General features: G+C 42.6%; 1 protein-coding gene across 4 annotated transcripts in view; it reads right to left on the bottom strand.

The window, feature by feature from the left end:
- Positions 1-11,484: 11,484 nt before the first annotated feature.
- Positions 11,485-27,700, bottom strand: part of LOC118548101 (KRAB domain-containing protein 5-like) — a 55,753-nt gene continuing 39,537 nt past the window's right edge. For 2 of the 4 annotated variants that reach the window (XM_036111859.2, XM_078063433.1), the window contains exon 5: positions 11,485-11,691. In XM_036111859.2, coding sequence (XP_035967752.2) covers positions 11,597-11,691 — 95 coding nt within the window. In that variant the 3' untranslated portion in view covers positions 11,485-11,596. Of the gene's footprint in view, positions 11,692-17,225; positions 17,751-27,700 lie in introns of those variants that run through there. The other 2 variants (XM_078063437.1, XM_078063435.1) reach the window with 1 other exon arrangement.

The raw sequence follows: 27,700 nt of genomic DNA on the forward strand, positions 1-27,700 counted from the left end.
ACATGCTTTACATTTGATGGTTGGTGCTCATGGATCCTGCATAATGAACCTTTTTACCATTTGACCAACACCTGAACATACTCCCCACCCTTAGCCCCTTGTAACAAACATGCTCATCTTCACTTTTATGATTCTGACTTTTTTAAGATCCCACATGATGATGGAGCAGAATGTAAGCTGAGGGCAAAGCACTAGCTTACACCCCGCAACGCCACCTCCCCCTACCCACCCCCCCAGGTGGGATACTTGTGACATTGCTCAGGCCCCCTGACTGCCTTAGAATAAAGGAAAGGGAAAGACAAATGGTTAACTGATAGAGATCACAGTCATGCAGGACTGGAGTATCCATCAGTTTGCAACTGTCTTAAAGATTTACAAGAACAAAAGCAATTTTATCAATAGCCAAACTTCCAGAAACCTATAGACTCAATTTCCTGCCCTAACATCACCATCCCCTCCATAGGATAGAAAATCTTATATAATCAGTCACTCCTCACAACCCCAGTGCAGCTCTTTCTTGTCCCCGTGCTTCAATGAAACCACCTTTTTGCACCAAAGACTTCTCAAGAATTCTTTCTTGGTCATCGGCTCCAGACCCCACAACTCCAAACCATATCAGTGCATATATGTGATTTCATACAGTATCTGTTTTTCTCTGTGTGGCTTATTTCACCTAACAAATGTCTCCTCCAGTTTTATTCTGTTGCTGCAAGTAGGATTTTCTTCTTTTCTGAGGCTGATTTATATACCAAGAAGAAATGAGATGGGAGACCTCTACCAGGAAGACAGCTAATACCAGAGAGAATTTTTTTATATCAGAAAGAATTACCTGCCTGGTGTGGCAAACATTTGTTTTCCAAACATTTGTTCTTTCCATTCTCCTGTGAATGTACTTCCCCTTTTTGAAACTGTAAATCCCTACCCGCTTCTCCTTAGGTCAGAATGGCATCAATTGCCTATCTTTGAGCCTCATATCTTTGGGACTCCTGTAATAAGAAATAAATTTGTTTTTGTCCCGTGAATCTGTCTTATGTCAGTTTGATCATTAGACCAGCCAAAGAATCTAGATGCAAAGAACAAAAAAGTTTCTTTTCCTACACATTCATCCCAGTCACCAGGACAAATATAGCAAGACCACTTCATATCTTACAGTGAGAAAACCACTTAATATTTTCTAGAATGGCTAAAATAAAGAAAAAAGGATAACACCAAATTTCCTTGAAAATGTTGAAGAATTAAAATTCTCATATATTGCTGATGGGAGGGTAAGTTGTACATTCACTTTGGAAAATTGTGTGGCAGTTACTTAGGAAAACATGCGTGTACAATGTACAGAGAAGACTCTCAAGCAGTGTTTCATAGCCGGTGTCAAACCTGAGGAGAGTGTTGGAAACAAGAAGGGATCCACATAAAATCAGCCTCCCTTTTACATTTTATGTACACATCCATATATTTAAAAAATAATTACATGATCTCAGGGTCCGTGGGGAAAATGTCACGGCAATTTAAATTAAGGAACATTTTCAATGACATAAAATTTACGTATCTACTTGTGGAAGATGATGCTTCTTTTAATCACACTATAAAGACAAATGGCACAGAATGATATAAAGAAAATAGCCATTTTGAGTCCAGTATTTCACTGACAGTTTTTGTTTCAATCATTTGTGCTACATTATGTTTCAGAATTTTAAGACACTTGAACGTGTTAATTGAACGTGTTAATTATGTTATTTTTCTGAAAATACAAAGAGAAAAGTATGTCTGTGACATGGGTGGAGTAAAATGGAAATTTATAGGCTCAGAACCACCGTTCCCAGAAGTGAGTATCTCCAGTGCACAAAAGTGAGAGCCTTCATTATCCAGTGGAATTCATATAAGAAAGGAATTTCCAGTTTAATTGTGAAGGCTTCTGCACATCTTTCAGTAAATCCATCTCACATCCGCATGAATGATAAAAGGGAAAATATTAACATTATAGAGGAGCAATCTGGCAGAGGGCACCCAGCCAAGTCAGCAAAATTAACATCAGCTGTAAGGAAGCAAAGTGGCACCAGCGCCTGAGACTCACAGGACACATTATTACTGCTGTGTCCTTGTGGCCCCCAAAAATAAATCAGAAGATTAATCTAATTATGAGAAAACAGTGGATTTATGTAAATTTCAAGCCACATATAGCTCCCATGTCCTGTAATGTCTAGCATATTTTATTTTTTTTAAAAGATTTTATTTATTTGACAGAGAGACACAGCGAGAGAGGGAACACAAGCAGGGGGAGGGGGAGAGGGAGAAGCAGGCTTCCCACTGAGCAGGGAGCCCGATGCGGGGCTCGATCCCAGGACCCTGGGATCATGACCTGAGCCGAAGGCAGACGCTTAACGACTGAGCCACCCACGCGCCCCTATTATCTAGCTTCTTATAAAACATGCGTGCATTCAAGTTCTGTTATATCAGACCTTTTGAATCTAAAGGCACACACAAATTTCACATTGATCCAATCAAAAAATGAGAATATTCAGGACAGTCCCAGGAATTTTTGTACAAAACAATTATAAAATGACATAAGTTATACAGAAATAAGGTAACAGAGACTGTACTATATGGTGGACAATGTTCTAACTTCCTCTATAGCACTCATTTAAGAATTCTATGAGGTTGGGGCGCCTGGCTGGCTCGGTTAGTAGAGCATGCGACTCTTGATCTCAGGGCTGTAACGTTGAGCCCCATGTTCAGTGTAGGGATTATTTAAAAAATAAAATAAAATCTTTAAAAAAAATTCTAGGAGGTAAATAGATACATTAACTATTTTATCATTGTGGATTTGAGCATGTAAATGGAATTTCAAATGATAGTGCATAACAAAAAAAGACATTTTGAAGTAAAATAATTACATTTTCTCATTTTAGGGAAGTTCTCAGTGCTATGATGAAATTACTGAGTCTGAATTTTGTGGGGTCATGTTTGAAACTGCCATACCATAGGTTTGGAAATAATAAAGCAGACAACACATCACTTCTGTCCCCAATGTTTCTGGAATTTCTGCACCAAATCTCATTAACTGCACCACTCTTCTCACGCACTTCCAACAAATAAAACTTAAAAGATAGCTTAATATAGAGTTCCTCTATGTGCACAGATGTTCACAGATACTAAGGAGTGAAGAGCAAACAGATCACTGAGGCCCTCACAGTCCAAGGGAAGTTGTTGTTTTTGTTGTTGTTGTTGTTATGCACTGAGGATGTGATAGAGATCTCTGGAGCTGAAGGAGAATTCTTGGAGGATATAAGAGCACAATAGTGTTGGACAGATGACCCTCTGTGAGATGAAGAGAAATGAACTTAGGCTTCTCACAATCATTTCTGTAGAAGCAGAGCTCCCCAAATCACATTTTCAGGTCTGGCTTCTTCCTGGAACTTTGGGCCTCACCTCCATCATCTGCTTAATTCATTCCCACCTACCTGGATGGAATGATACAGGTCTGGCTTTGACACAACAAGATCGGTTTATTAGAAAAAAAGGAAAATGAGTATTGTTGGAGATTCTAACTTTGAATCCACAACTGAGCTCAGTAGAGAAGAGAGGACGTTATAGAATTCTAGAAAATGATTTCCCAAAAGCTGTTGCCCAACAGCCCCTTTAGAACATGCAGGAGGGGGGTCCCCGGGTGGCTCAGTCGGTTAAGCGTCTGCCTTCGGCTCAGGTCATGATCCCAGCGTCCTGGGATCGAACCCCGCTTTGGGCTTCCTGCTCAGTGGGGAGCCTGCTTCTCCCTCTCCCACTCCCCCTGCTTGTGTTCCCTCTCTCACTCACTCCCTCTGTCAAATAAATAAATAAAATCTTAAAAAGAAGAAGAACATGCAGGATGGATTTCCAATGTTCACATCCTGACCTCCACTTCCAAGTACTACTGCTACGATAATAAAGAGTAGAAATAGAGAGTTTAAGATGTAGGCAATATCATTTTATGCCACTCAAAGTTTAGAATTGCCACTAATCTACAGAAGTGATGATGTTACCCCTTTAAGGAAGGGGAAGCTAAAGCTGAAAAGCAAACATCATGAAGATTTTTCTGTACATCTACAAACTCCTACTTATTTCCCTTTCTGCCTGGATCTGAATTCCAGTCATGCAAAGAGGAATCTTCCAAGAGACAGTCTACAATGGAAGGAAGAAAACCCTGAGTGTGTTTTGGGAAATCTGGAAGGAGTTATTCTCACCCAGGAAGAGGAGGTGTCCGTAGTTCTCTAACATCACATCCCTGTACAATTCCCGCTGAACGAGGTTCAGGCATCCCCACTCCTCCTGAGAGAATTCTATGGCCACATCCCTGAATGTCAGCAGTCCCTTCAATTAATATCACAGTGACCAAGTGGCCATTGACAGAGTTCTCACAGAGTTCACAGTCCCTAAGATGAAAGAGGAGGTTAATGTCACCAACTAGACCCCAAGACCTGACCTTCACTGCTTACCTGCTTTGTACCCACCGACCCTTGTCCCACATTTTAGTTAACCTCTTCTTTCCACCTTATCTTTTACTTCAGGCAAAAGACCCCACGTGCATAGTCTCCTGTGATGGAAACAGAAACTACCCCGCAAGTAGTAACAACTGCCATGACAAAGAGCTCATGCTGGTCCCTACCACCCAGCACAGTTTGAGTTTAACCCCTGACTCACACCTGCACAGATGGACCATAGAGTGACCCACAGAGTGACTGACACTTACTTTTACCTCATTATAATACTAAAATCTCTGCTCATGCCTTATTTACATAATATACAAAGTATGTAAAGAACTATTTACTTAAGGCGCATGTGCAACTGATGCCCACCTCTACATATGATGACAAGGCTGCCATTTCTAAATATTCATCCTAACTCTAAATAAAAGGAACCCATTCACCCTTGCTTGGGGAGTCAAGGCTTTGGAAGTTATTCCCTGTAATCTCCTTATTTGCTGCAAATAAAATTTCATTTGTGTGACAACTCCACCTGGTGTAGTTTCTATACCTTAGTTCACTTACCGAGGGACAGGTGTCCTGAGTTTCCGCCCTCTGGTTCCCTGGTTTCCAATGGATGGAGTATTGGACAGTGGAAATCCACCCTGGCTAACCCATTCAAGCTACTGGGACAAGGGCAGATTCCTGGAGGGGGTGGTGGGAGGTGGGGGGGGAATACTCTCACTTTTTTCGTTTTAAGTAATCTCTACACCCAACAGGGGGCTCAAACTCATGACCCTGTGATCAAGAGTCGCATGTTCCACTGACTGAGCCAGCCAGGTGCCTCATGGGAGCTCTTACTTCCTGGTGCTTGTGACTACCAGCCTGCTTCTCTGATCTCACCTGAAATCTAGTGACCACCCTAATGATTTTTACTTAGAAGGACATCTGTTGTATAAGTTACACCAGGTCTGTGCCACAGCTTTCAGAGGTAAACTAGAGTGGTCTCACCAAGTCTGGACAAGCTGACATAACAGGATACTGTGGGGGAATTAAATACTCATTGGAGTGGAGTCGAGACATCCCCAGTGAAAGAAGACCCCATGACCCAGCCATTCAGAGGCTTAGATGCTCCATCCTGATGAAACTGGAGTGATCTAACAGAGACTAGTCTAAGGTCTAGGAGAATGAAAGAAATCTCCATCCCACCTGGTTGTTTGGTCTGTTTATTGTTATTCCCAATTTAAATCACCCTGGCTGTTTGGCCCTTGTGCACCTCTTCCTTCACTTAAAATCCAAGACAAAGGAGGCAGCAGCTTCCATGACTGGAAGCATGCACTGGGAGCAGGTCAGAGCTCTATGTAATTGGTTAAAAGACAAAGGTTTAGGAGCGCCTGGATGGCTCAGTTGGTTAAGCGTCTGCCTTCAGCTCAGGTCATGATCCCAGGGTTCTGGGATCAAGCCCTGCATTGGGCTCCCTGCTCAGCAGGAAGCCAGCTTCTCCCTCTCCCCCCACTCATGCAATCTCATGCTCTCAAATAAATAAATAAAATCTTCTAAAAAATAAATAAATACTGGTGCCTGGGTGGTTCAGTCATTAATGGTCTGCCTTTGGCTCAGGTCATGATCCCAGAGTCCTGGGATCAAGCCCCGCATCAGGTTCTCTGCTCTGTGGGAAGCCTACTTCTCCCTCTCCCACTCCCCCTGCTTGTGTTCCCTCTCTCACTGTGTCTCTCTGTCAAATAAATAAAGTCTAAATAAATAAATAAGATTGGGTAAAGGGGCTCCTGCCCGGCTCAGTCATGCAACTCTTGATCTCGGGGTCAGGAGTTCACATACTGGTGTAGAGCTTACTTAAAAATAAAGTAAAATAAAATAAAATAAAATAAAATAGGATAAAGACAAGATGTTAACCTTGTACTCTGATTCTAAATATGCCTTCTCAGGGTGCCTGGGTAGCACAGTCATTTTCAGGGTCTGACTCTTGGTTTCAGCTCGGGTCGTGATCTCAGGGTGGTGAGATTGAGCCCTGCATCAGGCTCCACGCTCTGCATGGAGTCTGCTCAAGATTCTCTTTCCCTCTCTCCCTGCCCCTCCCCACTACACTCACTCTCTCTAAAATAAATGTTTTAAAAAATAAAATAAATAAGTAGGCCTTCTCCATAATTCATGCCCATGGAGCCATATGGCAGGAAAGAGGACTCCTAAATACAAAAACGGACAAATTCAACATGTCAAGGAAATCCAAAGCCTGCTAGAAGCCATACATACCCCTAAAGAAGTGGCAGCAGTTCATTGCAGAGGCCTCAAAAAGGCAATTCTGAGGTAACAGAGGAAAATAATTTGGCTAATGCAGCCATAAAAAGGATACCCAAGTCTGGGGAGACTTCGTATTTGCCAGTAACTTCTTCTCTACCATTATATAAGTGCACTTCTTCCTACTTCCACGATGAGATAAAAGAGGCTGTAAAATTGGGCTGCCAATGGTCCCCAACAGTCGGAGGATGGATGATGAATAACAACCTGAGAAACTGGGTACCAAGGAGACAGCTTGTAGACTCCTGAAGAATGCACCTGACTCATCCCATTATGGTAAGGAAGCCTTATACCTATGGCTACTAAAGATTATGAGCACCCCAGTGGTGAAGGAAATTGAGAAAATAACAAACCAATGCGCCTACTGTAGACTAGTAATGTACAAACCAGACCTCTGGTACCCTTCTAGTTAGAGCAACTCAAATTCAGGGGGCAATGCCAGGGGAGGATTGGTGAACAGACTTTACTGTAATGCCAATGGCCCCTGGAAGGGTCGAATCCCTTTTGGTATTTGTAGATACATTCACTAGATGGACTGAAGCCTTTCCCTGAAGGACAGAAAGAACTAACAAAGTAACAAGGGCCTTGGAAAAGGAGAAAATTCCTGTTTCAGTTGCCAAGGTCAGTCCAGAATGATATCCTTACTTTAGCCAAAACACCCCACTGGCAGAGTCTCCTGTGTTGAAAGCAGAAACTATCCAATAAAAGGTAATGACTGCCCAGGGGAAGTGCTTGGGCTGGCCCAGTTTGAGGCAGAGGGACCAAGGTGTAACCCATGGAGTGGTCTACAGTTACCTTTACCTCATTGTAATACTAAAATTCTCCACCTACGGAGAAGCACAAACCTCACTTACCTAATGTACAAAGGGAATCAGGTTTTAACCCAGTTATTGGTCCCAGAGTTGATTGAAAAGGACACACAGGTCAATATCCAGAGAGGACTCTAAACCGATGTTCATAGCAGGTGTCAAACATGACAATGATGGAAACAAAAAAGTTATCCATGCAAAATTGATCTTTTTACATTTCATGCACCCATCCACACATTTAGGAAGTAGTTATATACACATTAAAAGTGATAGAGTAGAAAATTGTCATGGTGATTAATTCAAGAACCATTTTCAGTGACATGACACTTATAAATCATGTTGTGGATGATGATGCTTCTTTTATTCACACTATCAACCCAAACACATAGAATGATACAGATAAAACAGCTATTATTTATGAGTCTAGTATGATGAGGGATACAAGCAGAAAAATGTTTACCTTTAAATCAGAAGGCTGGGGACACCTGTGTGGCTCAGTCTGTTGGGCGTCTGCCTTTGGCTCAGGTCATGATCCCAGGTTCCTGGAATCGAGCCCCTCATCGGGCTCCTTGCTCAGTGGGGAGCCTGCTTCTCCCCCTGCCTGTGTTCTCTCTCTCTCTCTCTCTGACAAATAAATAAATAAAATCTTTAAAAAATAAAAAATAAATCAGAAGGCTGACCCATAGGCTGCATAGCTCTGCTAAGAATCAAATATATACTACTTGCTACATTCTTAAAGGTTCTCTCGACTGCCTGTTTATCTCACCAATGTTAATATTGAACTGAAAGACAGCAGAGAAATCTTGCAGAAGTAGTTTTACAAATACAAATTCAAAGCAACATTTCTGATCTAATACTCTGGGCACCTACCCTCCCCCTTGAACACTAAGCATGTAACCACGAGCTTCATGCAGCCAATGTGCAACTCTTTCTGCCCATGGATCCTGTCCCTGTGCTACTTCAATAAACCTACTATCTGGCACCATACAACATCTCAAGAATTCTTTCTTGACCATCATGCTCAAAGATCCCACAACATAGTATTTCATTGAACGCTTTTGTTTCAATCATCATCTGCGATATATTTCAGGATTTTAAGACACTCAAACATGTTAATTATATGATTCTTGTTTTCTTCTGAAATACAAAGGAGGAAATAGGGCACCTGGGTGGCACAATGGGTAAAACATCTTCCTCTTGATTTTGGCTCAGGTCATGGTCTCAGGGTCCTGGGATCACTCAGCACAGAGTCTGCTTGAAATTCTTTCCCTCCCCCTCTACCTTGGATCACCCATCCCTCTCTCTCTCACACACACTATTTCTCGCACTCTCTAAAATAAATAAATAAAATCTTTTTTTTTTTTTAAATAAAGAGTATGTCTATGACATGAGTGTGGAATAAAGTAAAAACTCACAGGATGGAGGTCTGACTAATTTAGATCCTCCACTCCCAGAAGTCAATACTATCAACTACACGAAGGTGAGAGTCTTCATTTCTGCAGTGGAAACTGATGTGAGGTGGGTTGGGAGCAAATAGTCAAGAAAGTATTCTTGAGGGGCGCCTGGGTGGCTCAGATGGTTAAGCGTCTGCCTTTGGCTCAGGTCACGGTCCCAGGGTCCTGGGATCAAGCCCCACATCCGGCTCCCTGCTCCGCAGGAAGACTGTTCTCCCTCTCCCACTCCCCCTGCTTGTGTTCCCTCTCTCACTGTGTCTCTCTCTGTCAAAAAAAATAAATAAAATCTTAAAAAAAAAAAAAAAAAAAAAAGAAAGTATTCTTGAGACATTTTTGGTGAAAAAAAATCTGTTTTTATTTAAACCTCAGGGACAGGACCCGTTGGCAGAAAGAGCTGCAGTGTGATTTGGGGAAGGTACTGATTATATGCTTTTCAGTTGGGGGGGATAGAGATAAAAGAAGTTTCTAAAGGGATTTTCATATATTGAAGAGGACTTACAGGATCCTGGAGGTCTGGCTATTGTCAAACTAAGGTTCCTTTTGCCTCTAGCAAAGCATTACACTAAGGCACTTGTGAATTCCTTGAGGAAAGTCATACTTTGCATGTCTCAAGTATTTATCTGTGGGCTGCAAGTTGTAAGGACATTTCATTTTTCTCTAAATTTTTTTTTTTTTTTGCTTTGTTCTCCTGATCAGAAACTACAAGCAAAGAAAAACTCAGAAGAAAGATTCCAGGTGAAATGTGATGGTTTCTGCACATCACTCAGTAAATCCATCGAAGACCCTTATGAATATAAGAAGGAAAATATGAGCATTACAAGGGAGCTATCTGGCTATTAAACCATTAAAAGAAGTTAACATCAGCTGTAATGAAACAAGTTACCAGTGCTTAACGCACACTGAAGGACCTATTACTATTGGTGTTGAGTAAGGGACAGGTGGGGCTAGGTAGGGATTGATAGGTAGGGGGCTAAGTGACCAGGCTCACCAAAAATCCCAGGAATGAGGAGGCATAAGGAAACCAGAGATAAGGGAACAGAACCAGACCACCTTGTTTGTTTTAAACATCAGAGATGAGATATTTAAAGGAGACGTAATCTTGGTGCTCTCCTTGGTGACATCAAGAAGATTTAAGTTCCCTGGTCAGTTTTCGATAAAAGACCAACCATAAAAGCGCTCTGTGGCAACCCATTCGGGACCCCCTCACTCTAGAAAGCTTTCTTTCTGTTCTCACCTTCACTTGCTAAACTACCACTTTACCCTTTTGTGTCTGAGATTCATTCTTCAGCTCCGCCAGACAAGAACCCTGCAACAGTGTATTCTTTGTAGAGGCCACTTTCAGGCAAACAGGCTTGAGCGCTGGAATGGGGAAAGGGCCAGTGACTATCTGCCTGAACACGGACAGGCCCATCAGGCGACCCACCCCGAAATATCCATAGGCCCTAACTAACCAATGGGCTACTTACAACCGGGTTCAGTTCCCAAAAAAGGGAAGATTCCATCTGTCCCCATACCTCCTCATCTTCCCCCTTTAAAAATAGGCCCCACCCACTAACTTCTTGCAGACAGCCTCTCTTCTAGTGTCCTGTCCCTGCTCCCTTGCTGTGTATTCAATGAACTTCTAGCTCCTTTGTTCTGCCTCAGGCATATTCTCTTACTTCTGCCACCGGCCCACACCTGATCATCACCCTACATTTGAGGGCCCCCATCCGATCAAGAGATACCACATTCTTGTAGCCCCTAAACAGTAAATCAGAATGTCAATTAACTTAGGAGAATACAGTTGATTTATGCAAACTTCAATCACCTATACTTTCCCTGTCCTGTGATATCTAGTTTATTTTAGATACAGTACCTTTCCCACAGTCTAAAGGGTATGACCCCGGCCCTTTTTTTTCAGAGAATATTCCAAGTTATTCTGGGTTTCATATCCACTGTTTATTTGTGCATTTTCTTACTCCTAGTCTACATAGAGCTGATAAAGCTTCCCGATGGGACCTAAATAAGACCATTCTCCTTCACTGATATCGCAGGACCAGACCCTTTTCAGCAGTAGGAATCTTTAACTCCACACCTTCCCCGTGGATCTGTCACCAAGGGAGTATTTTCAATACTGGTGGGCAGGTCTTTCATTCACTGTGACAACTGTTGATGGCCTACTGGAAGCCAGGTTGGAGAGAAGGGATAGAAGGCTCTGGCTTATAGGGGAGAAGTGTTCTAAAGACCTAATCTTGAGTATCATTTCTGAAAAGGTTTAAAAATTAGGTGTAAACATAAAGCAGAAACATCAGAACTAGAAAAATCCGTATTTGCAATTTCTAAATGTGAGGAATTTCAGGAGAAAAAGATGACAGGGCCTCTGAACTCAGGCGCAAGGCTTACCTGAGAACTGGCCATTTCTTCTTTCACTTCCTCCTTTGGAGTTCTTCCTCAGAAGAGAGTCCAGGAGAAATCACAGCTGCATCAGGAGAAAATGCTTTTAAAGCCACCAACAGAGCCTCTTCACCTGTAAACTGCTCACCTGCAGGCAGGATTTTGAAATGCAGAAAAGGCCCAATTTCCGAGCCTTTTGTGTGAGGAGCTATTCAGAAACAATGAATTCCTCCTTGGAGATCAATCTTTGAGGTTTTCCTTCTCTGCTTTCAGGGGGCCTCCCCAACCAGACACACACAACTTCTGCTGGAGCAGAGAGAAAGAAGAAAAGTGTGACGCATGGACCTGAAGCTTCCAGATTCCGGTACAGGAGACCATGTTAGTCCTCCTTGAGCCAAAGCCTGCACTCAGCTGTCTTCTATTCATGGGAAGCCCTCCGCTTAACCCTAGCTTCACCTAGAATCGCCTGGAGCCTTTAATTAAAACAACACTGTTGTTCCCACCCACACGGCTTGACAGAATCCGGGCTGGGGGGCACCGGATATGATCCTTTCTTGAAACTCCACACATGATCCTATTGGGAAGCATTTGGAAAGGTGACCAGGCAAAAAGCAATAATCGAGGCCATGTTTGATATTCCAATTTAATCCATGCCTTGTCCACTGATCAGAGTTTCTGGAGATTTACACTTTCTCCCTCTTTCTGCTACACGGAGGGAGACAGTCTTACAAATGGAGTTTTCCCTTAGAAATGCCAATGTCTCTTACAAAATAACCAGACTAGGTTTCAGAGCTTTTTCTTTGCTGTTTCCTTTCTTTTTTTGTTGTTTTTATTTACTTATTTGAGAGAGAGAGAAAACACAAGGAGGGGGACTAGCAGAGGGAGAGGGAGAAGCTGACTCCCCACTGAGCATGGAACCCATTGCGGTTCGGTCCTGAGCCAAAGACAGGTGCTTAAGCGACTGACCCACCCAGGCACTCCTGTCTGCTCTTTCTCTAAAATACCCAGCCTAGGGGCACCTGGGTGGCTCAGTGGGTTAGGCGGCTGCCTTGGGCTCAGGTCATGATCCCGGAGTCCCGGGATTGAGTCCCGCGTCGGGCTCCCCGCTCAGTGGGGAGTCTGCTTCTTCCTCTGACGCTCTCCCTTCTCATGTTCTCTCTCACTCTCTCTCTCAAATAAATAAACTCTTTAAAGGAAAAAAAAAAACCCAGCCTAAAATAATCCTTATGCTAAAGAGACATATTTTGGGGTGACAAAATGTGCTCCTTCAGTAGGTAAATATTTTCTTATTTATTTATTTATTTTGACAGAGAGACACAGCGAGAGAGAGAACACAAGCAAGGGGAGTGGGAGAGGGAGAAGCAGGCTCCCCGCGGAGCAGGGAGCCTGATGCGGGGCTCGATCCCAGGATCCTGGGATCATGACCCGAGTGGAAGGCAGATGCTTAACGACTGAGCCACCCAGGCGCCCCGGTAAATATTTATTTTCATAACTACCTGCAACACAGTTTTCCAAAGTGAATGTACATTTTTTGATCCCATCAGCAATATATGAGAATTCTAATTCCTCAACATTCTCCCTGAAATTTGGTGTTAACCTTTTTATTTTATCCATTCTAGAAAATATTGAGTGGTTTCTCATGGTAAAATATGAAGTGATCTTCCTACAGTTGTCCTGGTGACTATTTGAAACCGCTTAAAAACATAAAGTTGAACAAAAATCAAAATGGCTACATTAAAACATCAGCAAGCCTTGATATTAAACTAGGGATCCTTTTTCCTCTCTTCTGCAACCCTCCTCTCCCCACTTTAGCCTTTTGTTTCAGGCACCTGGTTCCACCCTGAAAACGTGATGAACAAAGCACGCAGCACAGACGCACTTCCCGGTGACACCAGCTAGATCCTGTAGGTATTTCCCTACCGAAATCCCACCCCTGCCTCTGGGGGCCCTTGCGGTTTTGAAGGCCCTGACCTGCTGCAGCCTCTCTTGCAGGCAAAGCAATAAAGCTGTTGTTCCTCTTTATCCCCAACTCTTCACGTTCTATTTTGGCTCTGAAGCGCGGAGGTCAGCCTCACAGAAGAATGAGATCCTTCCACTTGCAGTAACAGAATCACCTGGAGGACCTTTTTTAAAGTTGCTTTGAAGCCATGCCAACGCCCTTCCAACTTAGTAGTCTTCAAATTTTAGCAAGCACCGTTAGCCTGTGTCATTGATTAATCAAATCTTCCTTTTGTATATCTATAGATCATGCATTTTTTACTTAGAAAGCCTTGGGACTGAACTCTCTTGCACAAGCTTCCCCTGGGGGACCAGTACATACCCTGCAAGCACCTCCTTAATGTCTATAGGTAGCAGCCCTGAGTCTGCACTCAATCAAAAAGTGTTACAGATTACTCTGTTCCCCTTTTTACTGATTAACTGCCCTAAGTTTCCTTTAAAAGTCTTTGGGCTGGGCAGAAACATTAGAGTTGGCTTCTGGACAAGACTCCACCTTCTTCCCAAGTGGCCAGCCTCCTGAATAAACTTCATATTCCTTTCTAATTAAAACTCATGCCTTGTGTATTGGCTTTTCATGAGACTGGCAGCCAGGGTGTTTCGGTAACAAAATTGTCGTGGGATTGTTGAGTACACCCATCAGGCAATAATTATTGAGATGTTTTATGGTGCAACTTAGTAAGTTTATTCAAGTAGCATGGGACAGGACCCAAGGGCAGAAAGAGCTTCATTTTGGCTGTATGAAGCTGGTGGTTATATGCTTAGTGCTCAAGAGACAGGGGTCATGTAGGGAGTATTAGATCATAAATGTTTCTTTTTTTTCTTTAAAGATCTTATTTATTTCTTTGAGAGAAAGAGAGAGAGCTGGGGGGCGGGGAGGAGCAGAGGGAGAGGGACAAGCGGACTCTATTCTGAGCACAGGCCTAATGAGGGGGCTGTCAATCCAAGGACCCTGAGATCATGACGTGACCAGAAATCAAGAGTCAGATGCTCAACCCACTGAGCCACCCAGGTGCCCCAATCATAAATGTTTTTTTTCAAATTTCTACTCATAAAACTACTTGTACAATATTTCTCTGGCGCTTATCATTCAGTCTGATATTAACTATGGGTGAGATATACGGGCAGTCTTGAGACCCTTTAAGGATGTACCAACCAGCACATATTTGATCCTTCTCAAAACTACGCAGGCTATAGGTCAGCCTTCTGGGTTAAAGGTGAATATTCTTCTGTTTCTATCTCTCATCATTTCACCAATGACCAATTTTTAGTCCTTCAATTTTTAAGGTTGTTGAAAGATGAAGGGCTCATCTTCTGTAACTTCTTCAGGGTGACAGGGGTTGTAGACATGTCCCTACATGTGGACTGAAATTTGTCACTATCTGTCCCTACATGTAACTATTACAGAAGGCCATTCTTGTAGAATCCAGAGGGGACACTGGGATGAATTTGTTTCGAGTTGTAAACATCATCTGTTCGGCTGGGTGAAAGAGACAGGAACTGCTTGCATATACCTCAACAATAGAAGGGAACAAAGCAAAAGAAAGAACACATTACAATTATTACTGTAATGAAAAATCGGAAGAGCAGTGAGAAGACCCTTTAGGGTGACCATAATCCACCTCTCCACCAGGAATTTAATCAATAAGTGACAGTGTAGGGAGAAAGAGAGACAAATCAAGAAACAGAGGCTTAACCAGAGAGAACAACCTTCGGGTTACCAGAGGAAAGGTGAGTGGGCGGAAGGGTTAAATAGGGGAGGGGAATTAAGGAATGCACCTGTCCTGATGAGCATCGGGTGATGTATGGAATTGTGGAATCCTTATATTGTACATCTGAAACTAAGAAAACATTGTGTGTTAACTGACTGGAATTAAAATCTTAAAAAGTCAAAAAAAAAGAAAAAGAAAAGTAAAAGTGGTGGCAATCCATGAAAATACTGATGTATCTTTATAATACCAAAAGCCACAAGTAGAGAATATTAGTTCATGTGGTTCAAATAAAGAAAACTTCCCAGATAGCAGGAGAGGTTAGCTAACTCTTTCCTAAAGGGCATTGAAATGTACATTGGCATTTCTTGATAATTACTTCAGGCCTGAAAATTATGGAAATTATTACACCTACGTCATTATATCAGAACAAGAATGCTTCTTGAATGCTTAAAATCTGTATTTTGAACAAGGATCCCACAGTGGATTTGAAATGCTTAACTTAGTCTCTGTGTGATCTAAATATATTTTAATGAATAGTGAGGTGCCTGGGTGACTCAGTCGATTAAGCAACTGCCTTTGGCTCAGGTCATGATCCTGGGGTCCTGGGGTCCTGGGGTCAGGTCATGATCCTGGGGTTCCCTGCTCAGCATGGAGTCTGCTTCTCCCTCTGCCCCTCCCTCAGCTCATTTTCTCTGTCTCTCTGTCTTGCAAAAATAAATAATTAAATAATTAAAGGGGGGGGAAAGAATGCTTCTTGAATGCTTATAATTTTTATTTTGAACAAGGATCCCTCAATGGATTTGAAATGCATAACTTAGTCTATGTGTGATCTGAATGTATTTTGATGAATAGAATATAATGCTTTCTAATGTGTTAACACTGATATGTAATGAATGATGTATTATCCGGCCACCAATAATTACCTACCTCACCTTATTTAAGAATGTAGACCACATACAGTATCTATCACCATTTGGTAACAGAGTGACATAATACAACTAGTAATCTGTTTTCTCAGTGGCCTCAGACTTTATATGATATAGTTATATTTCCCACAGTTTATCTGTTGTGTCGTTTTCTCCTCCTTGGAACTCTTGGGACATCAGGATAGATATATTACAGATTATATCAGGGGTATTATTGGCAGTTTAGGTAAACTCCTCCATGATGGTGCTACTTGGCATCCATTTTGTGTAGTCAGGTGGTTTGCAGGGGACTTGAACTGACACAAGACGTTCTCACTAGGGCATCCCCTAAACAACGCCCTGCAGAGTCACAAGTCAATATAACTTCTTAAACTGACACCTCAACCACTGCCCTTGTGAACGACCATCTCCCCTGGCACCCTAGGTATTCCCCGTGTGCACACTTTAGAGAAGATCCCCGCAGAGATTACCTAAATCTGTTTTAGTGACAATGGCTCAATCTGGACTCCCGAGCACTCCACCCATGGATCCTAATAAAGGATTGAGCCCCGTGTCATAATGGAGGGGTTCCTTTGATGCTTAAATGAAGTGAATATACACACATGGCAGTACCTGGGGGGTAAGAGATACCCCTTGAGTAGGAGGAAAATACTCCAACATGAGGCAAGGCATGAGAGAGAAAAATTCCAGGAAGAAGAACTGCGTGAATTCTGCATGTGGAGAGAGGACACCTGTTTCCAGGTTACATACCTGACTCTGAATACAGAAAGATACATTGTATTTCTTTTATTTTTTTAATTATCCCCAGTTCCTCTGCATCTCCTCAATTTCATTCCTAACTCCATATTCATCTCAGACAATTTTTTGCTTGTGTTGTGTCTGGAGTGTTTGCACTGACCTCTTAATTGAGATTAGAGGGATGCAAGGCCAGTGGGCCAAGCAAGGATTAATTCAGATATTAAGCCCTGAGAGGGATGTGAAAATAGGTAAAACATGATGATGGAACACTCCCTTGAGAGAAAGATAAGACCTATTGCAAGCACCCCTGGAGAACTCTTTTGCAATGTTGGGAGGGAACTGGAGAGAGCCTGTAGTCACTCCAAAGTCCAAGCCAGCTTCTAATGGAGTTATCTGATAAAGAAACGTAATGGAAATGGAGACTTGGCCACTAGGAGGAGTTTCTGAGGATCAGGGAATGCCTATTTTTCTTCATGGTTGAACTGCATTCCTGGGTGTTACTGACAAGCAGATGCTGTTGGATGATTGAGATTACTGACCTTCCTCAGGCCTAGACTGGTGGCAGTGGATAGTGAGGAGGTATGAGATGATGGAAATGCTGTAGACAATTGCTTTAATATGTCACATGGCAGAGTAGATGGAGATGAAGAAACCTTCGGGACACTGTAATAGGCAGGATCAGCAAGGCATGGGCTGTGGTTCTACAAAGCACTAGTATCCCAGGTGTATAACCCCAACATAGGTTTGATCCACTATAGATGGGTGATCTTCCAGGGGCTGATTCATAGCTGACAGGTACCTCCCCCATTTCCACTTACCCCATGATAGGGCTGGTAATCACCTGCTCTGGGCTCTGTGCTTGTTAGCGATTAGTGGAGTCCCGGGTCAGCGTTCAGAGACAGTAAGCATCTCTGCTTCAACGAGTCCCCCAATTTTTGGCCAGAAATCCCCATGGTCTTTCACAGCCCTTGCTGTTCTTACACTCATCCTGCTAGGAGTGGAAATAGGATTTCTATCAGGTGTGGAATCCAGTACAATGAAGTTGGATAACAGGTTAATCACATTGAACATTATTACAATTGAAATATAATAATCCACTTCAGGGGCGCCTGGCTGGCTCAGTCAGTTAAGCGTCTGCCTTTGCCTCAGGTCTTGATCCCAGGGTCCTGGGATCCAGCCCCACATCAGGCTCTCTAATCAGTGGGGAGACTGCTTCACCCTCTGCCCCTCCCCCTGCTTGTGTTCCATCTCTCTCTCACTTTCTCTCTCTCTCAAATAAATGTTTAAAAATAATAAAAATCCATTTCATTTTGTAGCTGTGAGCTTGTGTTCAGCTATACTAAGAAAGAGTAATACTTATAGAAAATACGATGTATATTTTATTTTAGCTACACATGAATATGTAGGAAGCCCATGTCCGATAAAATGACTTAGACATCATGTGGGTTACACTCTTGTTTTGTTTTGTTTTTGCTCTGGTATTATCCATATGCAGCATTGTGCTCATCTTTCATCTCTCATGGCCCCGAAATGGCTATCCCACCACTGGGTACCAAACCATGAGCTCAGGGCTGTGAGATGGATTCCACAGTGAGCTCTGTGCTCACCTGGGAGTCTACTTGAGATTCACTCCCTCCGCCCCTCCCCCAGCATGCACTCTTTCTCGCGCTCTCTGTCTCAAATCAGTAAATAAATAAAATCTTTTTTTAAAATGTAGAATATGCTTAACCCAGATGCACAAAGATTTCATTTTGTATGCAACTAGAATGCTAATTCTGAGGTAGGTACAGATGTTCGGACCTGCACTTGTGTTATTAAGGACTTTATGGAAAAATTTGGAGGGAGTAGGGGTGCCTGGGTGGCTCAGTCCTTAAGCGTCTGCCTTCGGCTCAGGTCATGATTCCAGGTCCTGGGATCGAGCCCCGCATCGGGCTCCCTGCTCAGCGGGCTCCCTGCTTCTCCCTCTCCCACTCCCCCTGCTTGTGTTCCCTCTCTAGCTGTGTCTCTCTCTGTCAAATAAATAAATAAAATCTTTAAAAAAAAAAAAAAATTGGAGGGAGTAATAATTTTCCTTTAACATTCAAGATTATTTTATCTGGACTAAATTTCAAATTGACTAAGAAATATTACAGGAGAAACAAATCCTGAACTATAATTACATGCACCCAAACCCCATAATGAAAGCGAGATCCATAGAAATAACTAATGCAGATTGTTTTTATGCTTTTTAGAAAAAGAGAAAATACATCTGTGAGGATTTGACAGAATAAGGAAAACCTCTTTGGGCCTTCAAATAGTATGGAAGTCTGAACGGAATTTGGGTAGTGGTAGTAAAGTAGTGAAGAGTAACAAGGTTTGTTCATGCAGACTTCTCAGCTCTAAATTCCCTATCCCTGGTGATAAGAATACCTCTTTACCTTTCTGTGCAGGAAAAGTTTCTATTACTTGGCACACTGAGTTCCTGCTTTCTGGAGACAAATGGGGGTCAGAGTGTTGTTTGTGCATTGGCTCTTTCTTAAGTAGCTTTTATTTCAGAACATTCAATACGACATGGGGCACGTATTAGGGCAGCCTACCATTGTCCCCAACACAAACTCAGGAGGATGAACTGACAATCCACCATAGCAGGGAGATCAGAAGCCTAGAACCCTCGCCGTCCATGGCCCTGCCCAGATCCAACGTCTTCTGAAGATTTTCCAGGTCTGGCCCCACTCTGGGCTCCCCCCTCACTGAACAAATTAAAGGAGATCAAAATTTTGTTTGGCTGCTTATTCCCAGTCTAAATGTTAGGTGCTCACTTTTTGATGAAACCCCCACAGATATATGGGAGCAGAGAACTGCATGTTTTGGTGCCTAAATTTCTGTCTTTCTTATTAAAGTCAGTGCTTCTTGTGCATATGCATTCAGCACCTTATTTTCCATTTATAAACATTCAGTTATTGCTAATCGTTTAAACAGTAAATATCCATAGATATTGTGACGTTATACCTTGAAAATGATTTCACCTCTTGGATGTCGAGCCAAAGGATACCACCAAGCCAAAAAATAGGAAAAGACAGGTTTTACTTGCAACAAGTAAAGAGAACACCAGGGACATTCCCCAAACTAGCTCTCCAAACAACAAAACTGGGTGAATGTTAAGCTAAGGGCACATGCATATTGGTGAAGGCACTTGGCAAAGGATCTTTCAGTATAAAATCAGTCAAACGTCCTCCTAAATGGACAGAGTCTAGGTCCTAGTTGATTGAAGTCACAGGACCTGCAAGGGTGGACATCATGAGTTCTCTGGCTCCTTCAGTCAGTTACGTGGGTGCTCCTAGGGCTTTAATTCCCACCAAATCCGCTGGAGACTCTGTATTAAGGCAGTCTCCACTTTGGAAACAGCAGTGCTAGGTTTACCATGGATTTATTGTCTCTGATATGGTTAGACTATCTCCTGGCCTGGTAGTGGCTGTTTGTTTTTACATTCTTTTGCTGCCATGAATTACTGGTGTTTATTTTTCTGCAATTTTGACATATTGCAGGACATTCACCGAACAGGTACTTGGGGAAAGAGTGCTGGCATAGATCCTAAAATAGATGGGGGGCTAAAGTGACTTCTCTTCAGTTAAGAAATCTTTGTCTTGTCTTCCTTTTCCTGTGGACCCTTAGCCTTATCTGCCTACAAAATGATTACCAAAAATCAAGCTAATGAACATATCCATCACTCCATATAGTTAAGATTTTTGTGTGGTGAGAATGCTTTAGATGCATTCTTTCTTTCTTTTTTTTTTTTTTAAAGATTTTATTAATTTAATCTAGGGAGAGAACATGAGTGGGGAGGGGGCAGAGGAAGAGTGAGAGGGAAAGGGGGAGAATCCCAAGCACAGTCTGCCCACATGAGGATCCATCTCATGACCCTGAGATCATGACCTGAGCCAAAACCACGAGCCTGACAGTTAACCGGCTGAGCCACCCAGACACCCTTTAGATGCATTCTGCTAGCAAATTTCAAGTGTACAATACATTAGCTATGGTCACTGTGCTGTACAATAGAACTCCAGTATTTATTCATCCTATATAAGTGAGTCTTGTTATATTTAACATTAAAAATAGAGACTGCCAGTAATTTTTCCACCAAAAGATGGGTTTACTCAGGAATAAGGAGAATTGTAATTAGGAACATACAAGCTGTGGTAAAACCGTAGGCAGGTCCAGGGAACAAATAAGGGGCATGCTTTTTTGAGGAGATACGGGGTAAGTTGAGAAGTCTGTTACAAATAAAAGTTCTTTGTAGTAAAAGGGTAGTTTGGAGGATGGTGGGTCTTCACTGGTGAGGCTGCTGCCTGGGGCCATAAGAAAAGCATCTCTTCCTCTGGCTGGAATAGTAGACTATAATCTACTTCCAAGGTCACGCTTGTGTAAGGTCAAGACCCTCCCTTCTGGTTGACTATGAGTGATAAGGCCCGAGAGCTCGCCCTGCTGACACTTCCTGACTCCATTTTAGTCCGGGTTCCATTTACTAACTCAATCACCTTTTGACCAACATCTCAACATTTCCTTCACTCTCACTTGATGGCAGCAAACATTCTAATCTTCACTTTGATGATGTTAACTTTTTTTTTTTTAGATTCCATGTGATTTCATACAGTATTTTTTTTTTTCTCTGGGTGTGGTTTATTTAAATCAACCGAATATCCTCCATTTTGTGTGGGCCAAGTTCAGGCTGCTCCGTGATGGGTCACTTTGGTAGAAAAATTATTTTGACTTAAAAACCAATCAAAATCCAGCAGATTCAGGAAAAGTCTCTTCCACCCCCCTCACTACCTAAAAAGAATTTAGAGAGAGAACCTGCCCTAGGATCAGAGCTATCCCCATATGTAACTACATTATGATATAAACTAGGTTTGAGAAACAGGGAGGAACCTAGTTAAGCCTGTTTGAGGAAAGTTCTCTATAGCCTATTGTTTTTGAGTGGCCCAGAGAATATTTGTTTACCAAATATTTCCTCTTTTTCTTCTTCCTGTGAATTGCACTTTTTCCCTTGAAGTTCCCAGACTTCTACCTTGTTCTTTTTCCTTCTTCTCTTCTCCTCATAGACATATATACCTTACTTTGCCCGTCTTTGCAACTTTCCCATCTGTGTGGAGTATCCATATGTACAGTTTAAATTTGATTTTCCTGTTTTCTCATGCCCATTTTTTAGTCAACAATGAGAACTTCCTCTTATGTTTCAGTTCATGCTTTGGTATAATCTTCCAATTGATATTTAGCTTCTATTTTATACAATCAACATTAAGAAAGAAAAAGAAACAGGGCGCCTGGGTGGCTCAGTTGGTTGAGCGACTGCCTTCGGCTCAGGTCATGATCCTGGAGTCCCGGGATCGAGTCCCACATCGGGCTCCCTGCTCGGCAGGGAGTCTGCTTCTCCCTCTGACCATCTCATGCTCTCTCTGTCTCATTCTCTCTCTCAAATAAATAAATAAAATCTTTAAAAAAAAAAAAAAGAAAGAAAAAGAAACAGAAAGGCAGGGCCCAGCATTTACATTGTCAGAGAAAATATGAGATACTTAGTACCAAGTCCTAAAGTATTATGAGGATTAACTCACCTACATGTTCCTGAGGTCCCAGCATAGCACCATGGATCCTATGTGTGTGCACAGAGTAAAAGCTCAATGAACACTGCATTAAAGTATGTACATTATTTTCCAAATACAGACTTCCTCAGACTACAACTGTTCCAAGCACTGTAATGGCTACATATGTCTAACTCCCTTACCTATGCTCTCTAGCTTATAGCTTGACTAATTGTAGCTTCTTTGAGATTTCAACTGACCTCTGATGCTAGGGAAACCAAGAACCCAATGTTTCTAAAAGATCAAGCTTCACCATGCTAGAAAGTGGCCTTCCCTGAGTCCAGTGAGTCTCCTTGACATCATATTGGGAATGATGAAGCCCTGTAGCACTGCTTCCCCTGCATGTTAATGCTCACTACTTCTGTGTGCCTCCCCCTTAAACACTTCCTGCATGGTCTCTGACTTTGTAGATTAAGTGTGGACATGAATCTACCATGTTGCCCATTGGCCAGCCTCCCGAACAAAGCAAATTTTCCTTTCCAACTGTGAAAATTAGTCATGGGACACTTGTAAAATGGAGGATTTTGGTGGGAGAAGCTCTCCTGCCCTCCCATTGGTAGTCAATTGCAGACCCAACAGGAAAGGATGGACTTGATCTTATATGGACTTGATCTTGCTTATGGATACTAGCTCTCTATTCAGCCGAAGGAGGAGACACTTATGTTTGAGAAATACTTTCCCTCCTCATGGGCATTTGAACATAAATGGACTGATTTAATGAGAAGTAATTTAGAACTTCAGTGGCCATTACTGGATTCTCTGATGTTTCCAAAAGGAACTTTTATGAAAGATGAGTTGGACAACCATTGTTCTAAAATTGACAAAACTAAATGGGTTTCTACTTTTTGTTTTTAAAGATTTTTATTTATTTATTTGACAGAGAGAGACAGCGAGAGAGGGAACACAAGCAGGGGGAGTGGAAGAGGGAGAAGCAGGCTCCCCGCTGAGCAGAGAGCCCGATGTGGGGCTCGATCCCAGGACCCTGGGATCATGACCTGAGCCGAAGGCAGACGCTTAACGACTGAGCCACCCAGGAGCCCCTAAATGGGTTTCTATTTTAATTGGTATTTTGAAGGTTTCAAACCCTATAAAGAATGTGATATTTCCAAAAAAAAATTTAAAAAGAATGTAATATTTCCTCATTACAACATATCATTTTTCAAATAAATAAGGTAAGCAGATAATTACAAAGATGAAAAGGCAGATAATTACAAAGATGAAAAAAGCAAATGGGGCACTTGGGTGGCTCAGTCAGTTAAGCATCTGCCTTCGGCTCAGGTCGTGATCCTGGGGCCCTGGGATCGAGCCCCAGATCGAGCAGGGAGCCTGCTTCTCCCTCTCCCTCTGCTGCTCCCACTGCTTGTTCTGTCTCTCTCTCTGTCAAATAAATGCGTAAAATCTTAAAAAAGAAAAGAAAAGAAAAGAAAAGAAAAAAGCCAATGTAAAGAATTTGCTGAACTTTAATTTTTGCTCAGACTTCCCTTGACATCAGAGTACACATACTTGTGGAGAAACCCAACAAATGCAGACAATATGGCAAAGCCTTTAAACAGAACGACAACCTAAGTAAACACCTGTGTATGCACACTGGGAGAAACTTTAAAAATGGAAAGAATGGGGGCACCTGGGTGGCTCAGTCGGTTAAGCGTCTGCCTTCAGCTGGAGTCATGATCCCAGGGTCCTGGGATCGAGCCCCGCGTCAGTCTTCCTGCTCGGCGGGAGCCTGCTTCTCCCTCTCCTCCCGGCTTGTGCTCTCTCTCGCTAGCTCTGTCACTATCTGTCTCTCTCTCTCAAATAAATAAATAAAATCTTTAAAAAAAATGTAAAGAATGCGGCAAACCCTTGTCTGGATTTCAAGCCTTCCTTGACAGAAGACAATACATGCAGGGGAGAAACCCTACAAGTGCAGAGAATGTGGTAATGTCTTTACCCTGAACTTAACACTTACTCTACATCAGAGACTGCATAGTAAATGCAGATAAACTTGTTTTAAATATACATTTTGGGGAAAAAAACAAGTTTATACAGCATAAAATCATTAAAGGTGTAATAAAAATGGCAATCTATGTAATGAAAAAAGAAATCCAAATAAATTTCAGAGATTCACAGCAGAATGTACTAAGCCTATACCACTTTTTAAAACATTAATCTGGTCCAGATTTTTAGTGGAAACTTGCAGGATTCTACATCTTATGTCATGATTTTTTTTTTCCTTTACACCCATGGAACCAGGGTGAGTTTGAGAGGTTTTTCTCAGTCATCTGAATGTGGCCACCTGTTGGTCATAATTTCTAAGTGGAATCCCAGAAACCTTGGCAGCTTTAAACATTTTCTCCATGGTTTTGGATTGAGACTTCTTTTCTAGTTTCAACGAGAGTCCAGAGGTGTTTCCATTGACAACTGTGGCCCCTTGAGTGGCTTCTAGGCTATTATCATCAGTCCTAGGACTCCAGGTGGGCAAAGCATTAAGCTACTGTCCCACGTTCCATCGGCCCCTCCAGTATCCTGGGCCGGATTCCACACGAGCTGGTAAATATCACAGTTCCTATGTATGTACAAGACAAAAACAGCAGATACTTCACAAACATTACAGGCTTTGGATCCTGTGCTGATACACCCTGTGAGGAACTCATAGACTTACTCTGTACAGAATTCAGACGTACCACAGATGTTTTGTGTTTAGGACTCATTATCGTTGTCATTCTGCGCATGTACAAGCTGAGGGGCCAACACTATCATAGAAAAAATATCTCACCTAAATCCTCTCTGAGATAACGGCTATTACCCCAAGCATTCTTGTCCTTGGGAGCACCTTTGGAAATTTTTATATCCTCTCTGCCATCATTGTAATTTTTCACTTTTTCATTAGACTATGTGGGGGAAGTGAACAACTCAGCCTTAATCAATGCATGTTTCCCAAATGCCAGCCCCTTTTCTAAACAGTGTTTGTCAATTTTTCATGTATATACAAATCACTTGGGATTTCCATTAAAAACTGATTCTGGGGCTCCACACTCAGATTTCATGAATCCCTAGGTCTGGATGAAACACATTAATTCATGTTTTTATTTTGTATTTTTTAAAAGATTTTATTTATTTTATTTGAGAGAGAGAGAGACAGAGAGAGCATGAGTGGGGGTAGGGGCAGAGGGAGTGGGATAAGCAGACTCCCCGTGGAGCATGGACTCAGACACGGGCTTGATCCCAGGACCCTGAGATCATGACCTGTGCCAAAGTCAGACAATTAACCAAATGAGCCACCCAGGCATCCCTAATTTGTATTTTTAACAATCATTGAGGTCACTGTTCACAGACTTCATTTCCAGTAGCACTGAGCTAGAAAAAGCAGAGAACACCTGAGTCCCTTATATCCAGCCATCCTATGTCAACACAAATACTGCCCTTCCCAGTGAAGACTACTAGCAGCTCCAATAAAGATAATTTCTGCTGATCTCCTGCAAGCTGAGTTTGGGACTAGAAAAGGCAGTGGTGTCTGAGCAAGGCTGTTTGGGATAAATAGTATGTGCTCATGCATCAGAGGAATGTTTATTGAGCATCTACTACTTACTCCAGGTATATGAGGATGCACTGGGCCCAGGACACTGTGCTGGGAATCTTACATACATTATGTAAGTTAATCTTTCTAAAGCCCTGGGAATTGGGTGCCTTATGTTCATTTTTTCCAGGAGGATTTGGATGCTGGGTGTGCTTCCCTGGGAGTTGTATCTCCTTCTTTCTCCTTCATTATCAGTAATCTTAAAAGTAATGCTGGATGTGATGGCAATATATAGAAAGCAGACTGGGAGAGAGAAAGGAAGAGTGGGTAAGAGGCTCTGAGGGAAATTTGATGCATCAATCATTTGCATTTATGTATTTGGTTAATTTTAATGTGTGGACTATCAGTGGACATCCCAGGAATAGAAGGTGGGATGCACTGTTTTACCTAGAAAGGCAAAACTGACCACCAAATTGTAAGTATTTTATTTTCCTTTATATGAGTCTGACCCTCAGGACAGTGGGAATGCCAGCTCGGGCCACCCAGGAGGTGGACCCACCGGGAACTCTGCTCTCTGAGCTGTTCTGATAAGGGACGATCGGAGATTGGCAGAGGAGCCGTGGAGAGCAGTTTTGTGGTCTGAGGTCATTTTCCACAGAATCTAAAGTGACAAATCTCTGTTGGGTTCTGGCAGGCACCTTTAGCCAGAGGGACTATTCCCAGTGGAAATTCTGGGGCAGCTGAGCTCTGTGCCCATAATATTAGGGCCCAAAGTATGAAACAGGAATCGGGGGCGTCAGAAGGTCGCTGGAGAGGTGGGACTGATGGGCGCCTTATGCGTTCATATTGCACAGGGTGATGGTGGACGTCCAGTCCCTGATCCCCACCTGCTCTGGGGTCCTCTGCATTGTGGCGAGTGGCTGACTCAAGACCTTGAAGGGTTCACCTGCGTTCTCTTTCTGCGCATGTGTGGTTTTGGTACTAGGAAAGGCAGAAACTGGAGAGGCCATCCAAAACTCTAGATGTGGTAACAACGTTGGTCAGCGGGAGGACCGGTCTGTCCATAGACTCTGGCCCCAGCTCGCCTGAACTATGAACTCGGATGTCTGGGCTTGGTTGAGATGGGATGGGAGGCAGGTCCTCTGGAAACCTGAGCAGGTGAAGGGAGGAGCACATGACTGCAGGGAGGTTTTGGCCTCGAGAGGGGCTGTGTCACAAGTCCTTTGTGCGCATGTGCAGCATTTGGTGGAAACTTCTCTGGCCAGGCCCGGTGAGGAGCCATTACCAAGCGTGAAGGCTGGGGAAACAGGACAGAGTCGCAGTGCTGTGTTGTGTGTATGTGCAAAAGTGCACAGAGCAGGACAGGGAAATATGTAATATTGGGTCTTCTGCCCTCTTGCAACATGGGCAAGATTTTAGGCCACACGAGAAAGGGCTCAAGATGAAAGGTGGTACTGTGTGGTGTTAAAAGACGAACTGATGTACGTTCAAATTTTCAGGACTTACTTTGACCAGTTAATTGTCTATTCAAATGCTTAGGCATGCTCCACGTGTAGGAGGGAGCAGTGAGGTGTTTACAGACAGAATATGGAAGGAACGTAAGGCCAGTATTTGATTGGATATACCTTAAGCAGTTGCCTTATTTTTGGGAGGCCTGGTTGACTGTAAGAGTTAAGTTCATTTTCTTCCATCCCAGTGCACTGACTGAATGAAGATATGGTTTGCTTAGAGAGGCTACAGAGACATGAGTCACTTGAGTCTAATGGCTTCCTTGTTTAATTTTTTTAACAGTGGAAACACAGTTGGTAGGATATTACGTTTTTGTTTCTT

Source organism: Halichoerus grypus, chromosome 15, assembly GCF_964656455.1.
Source record: "Halichoerus grypus chromosome 15, mHalGry1.hap1.1, whole genome shotgun sequence".
Taxonomy (NCBI): Eukaryota; Metazoa; Chordata; class Mammalia; order Carnivora; family Phocidae; genus Halichoerus; species Halichoerus grypus.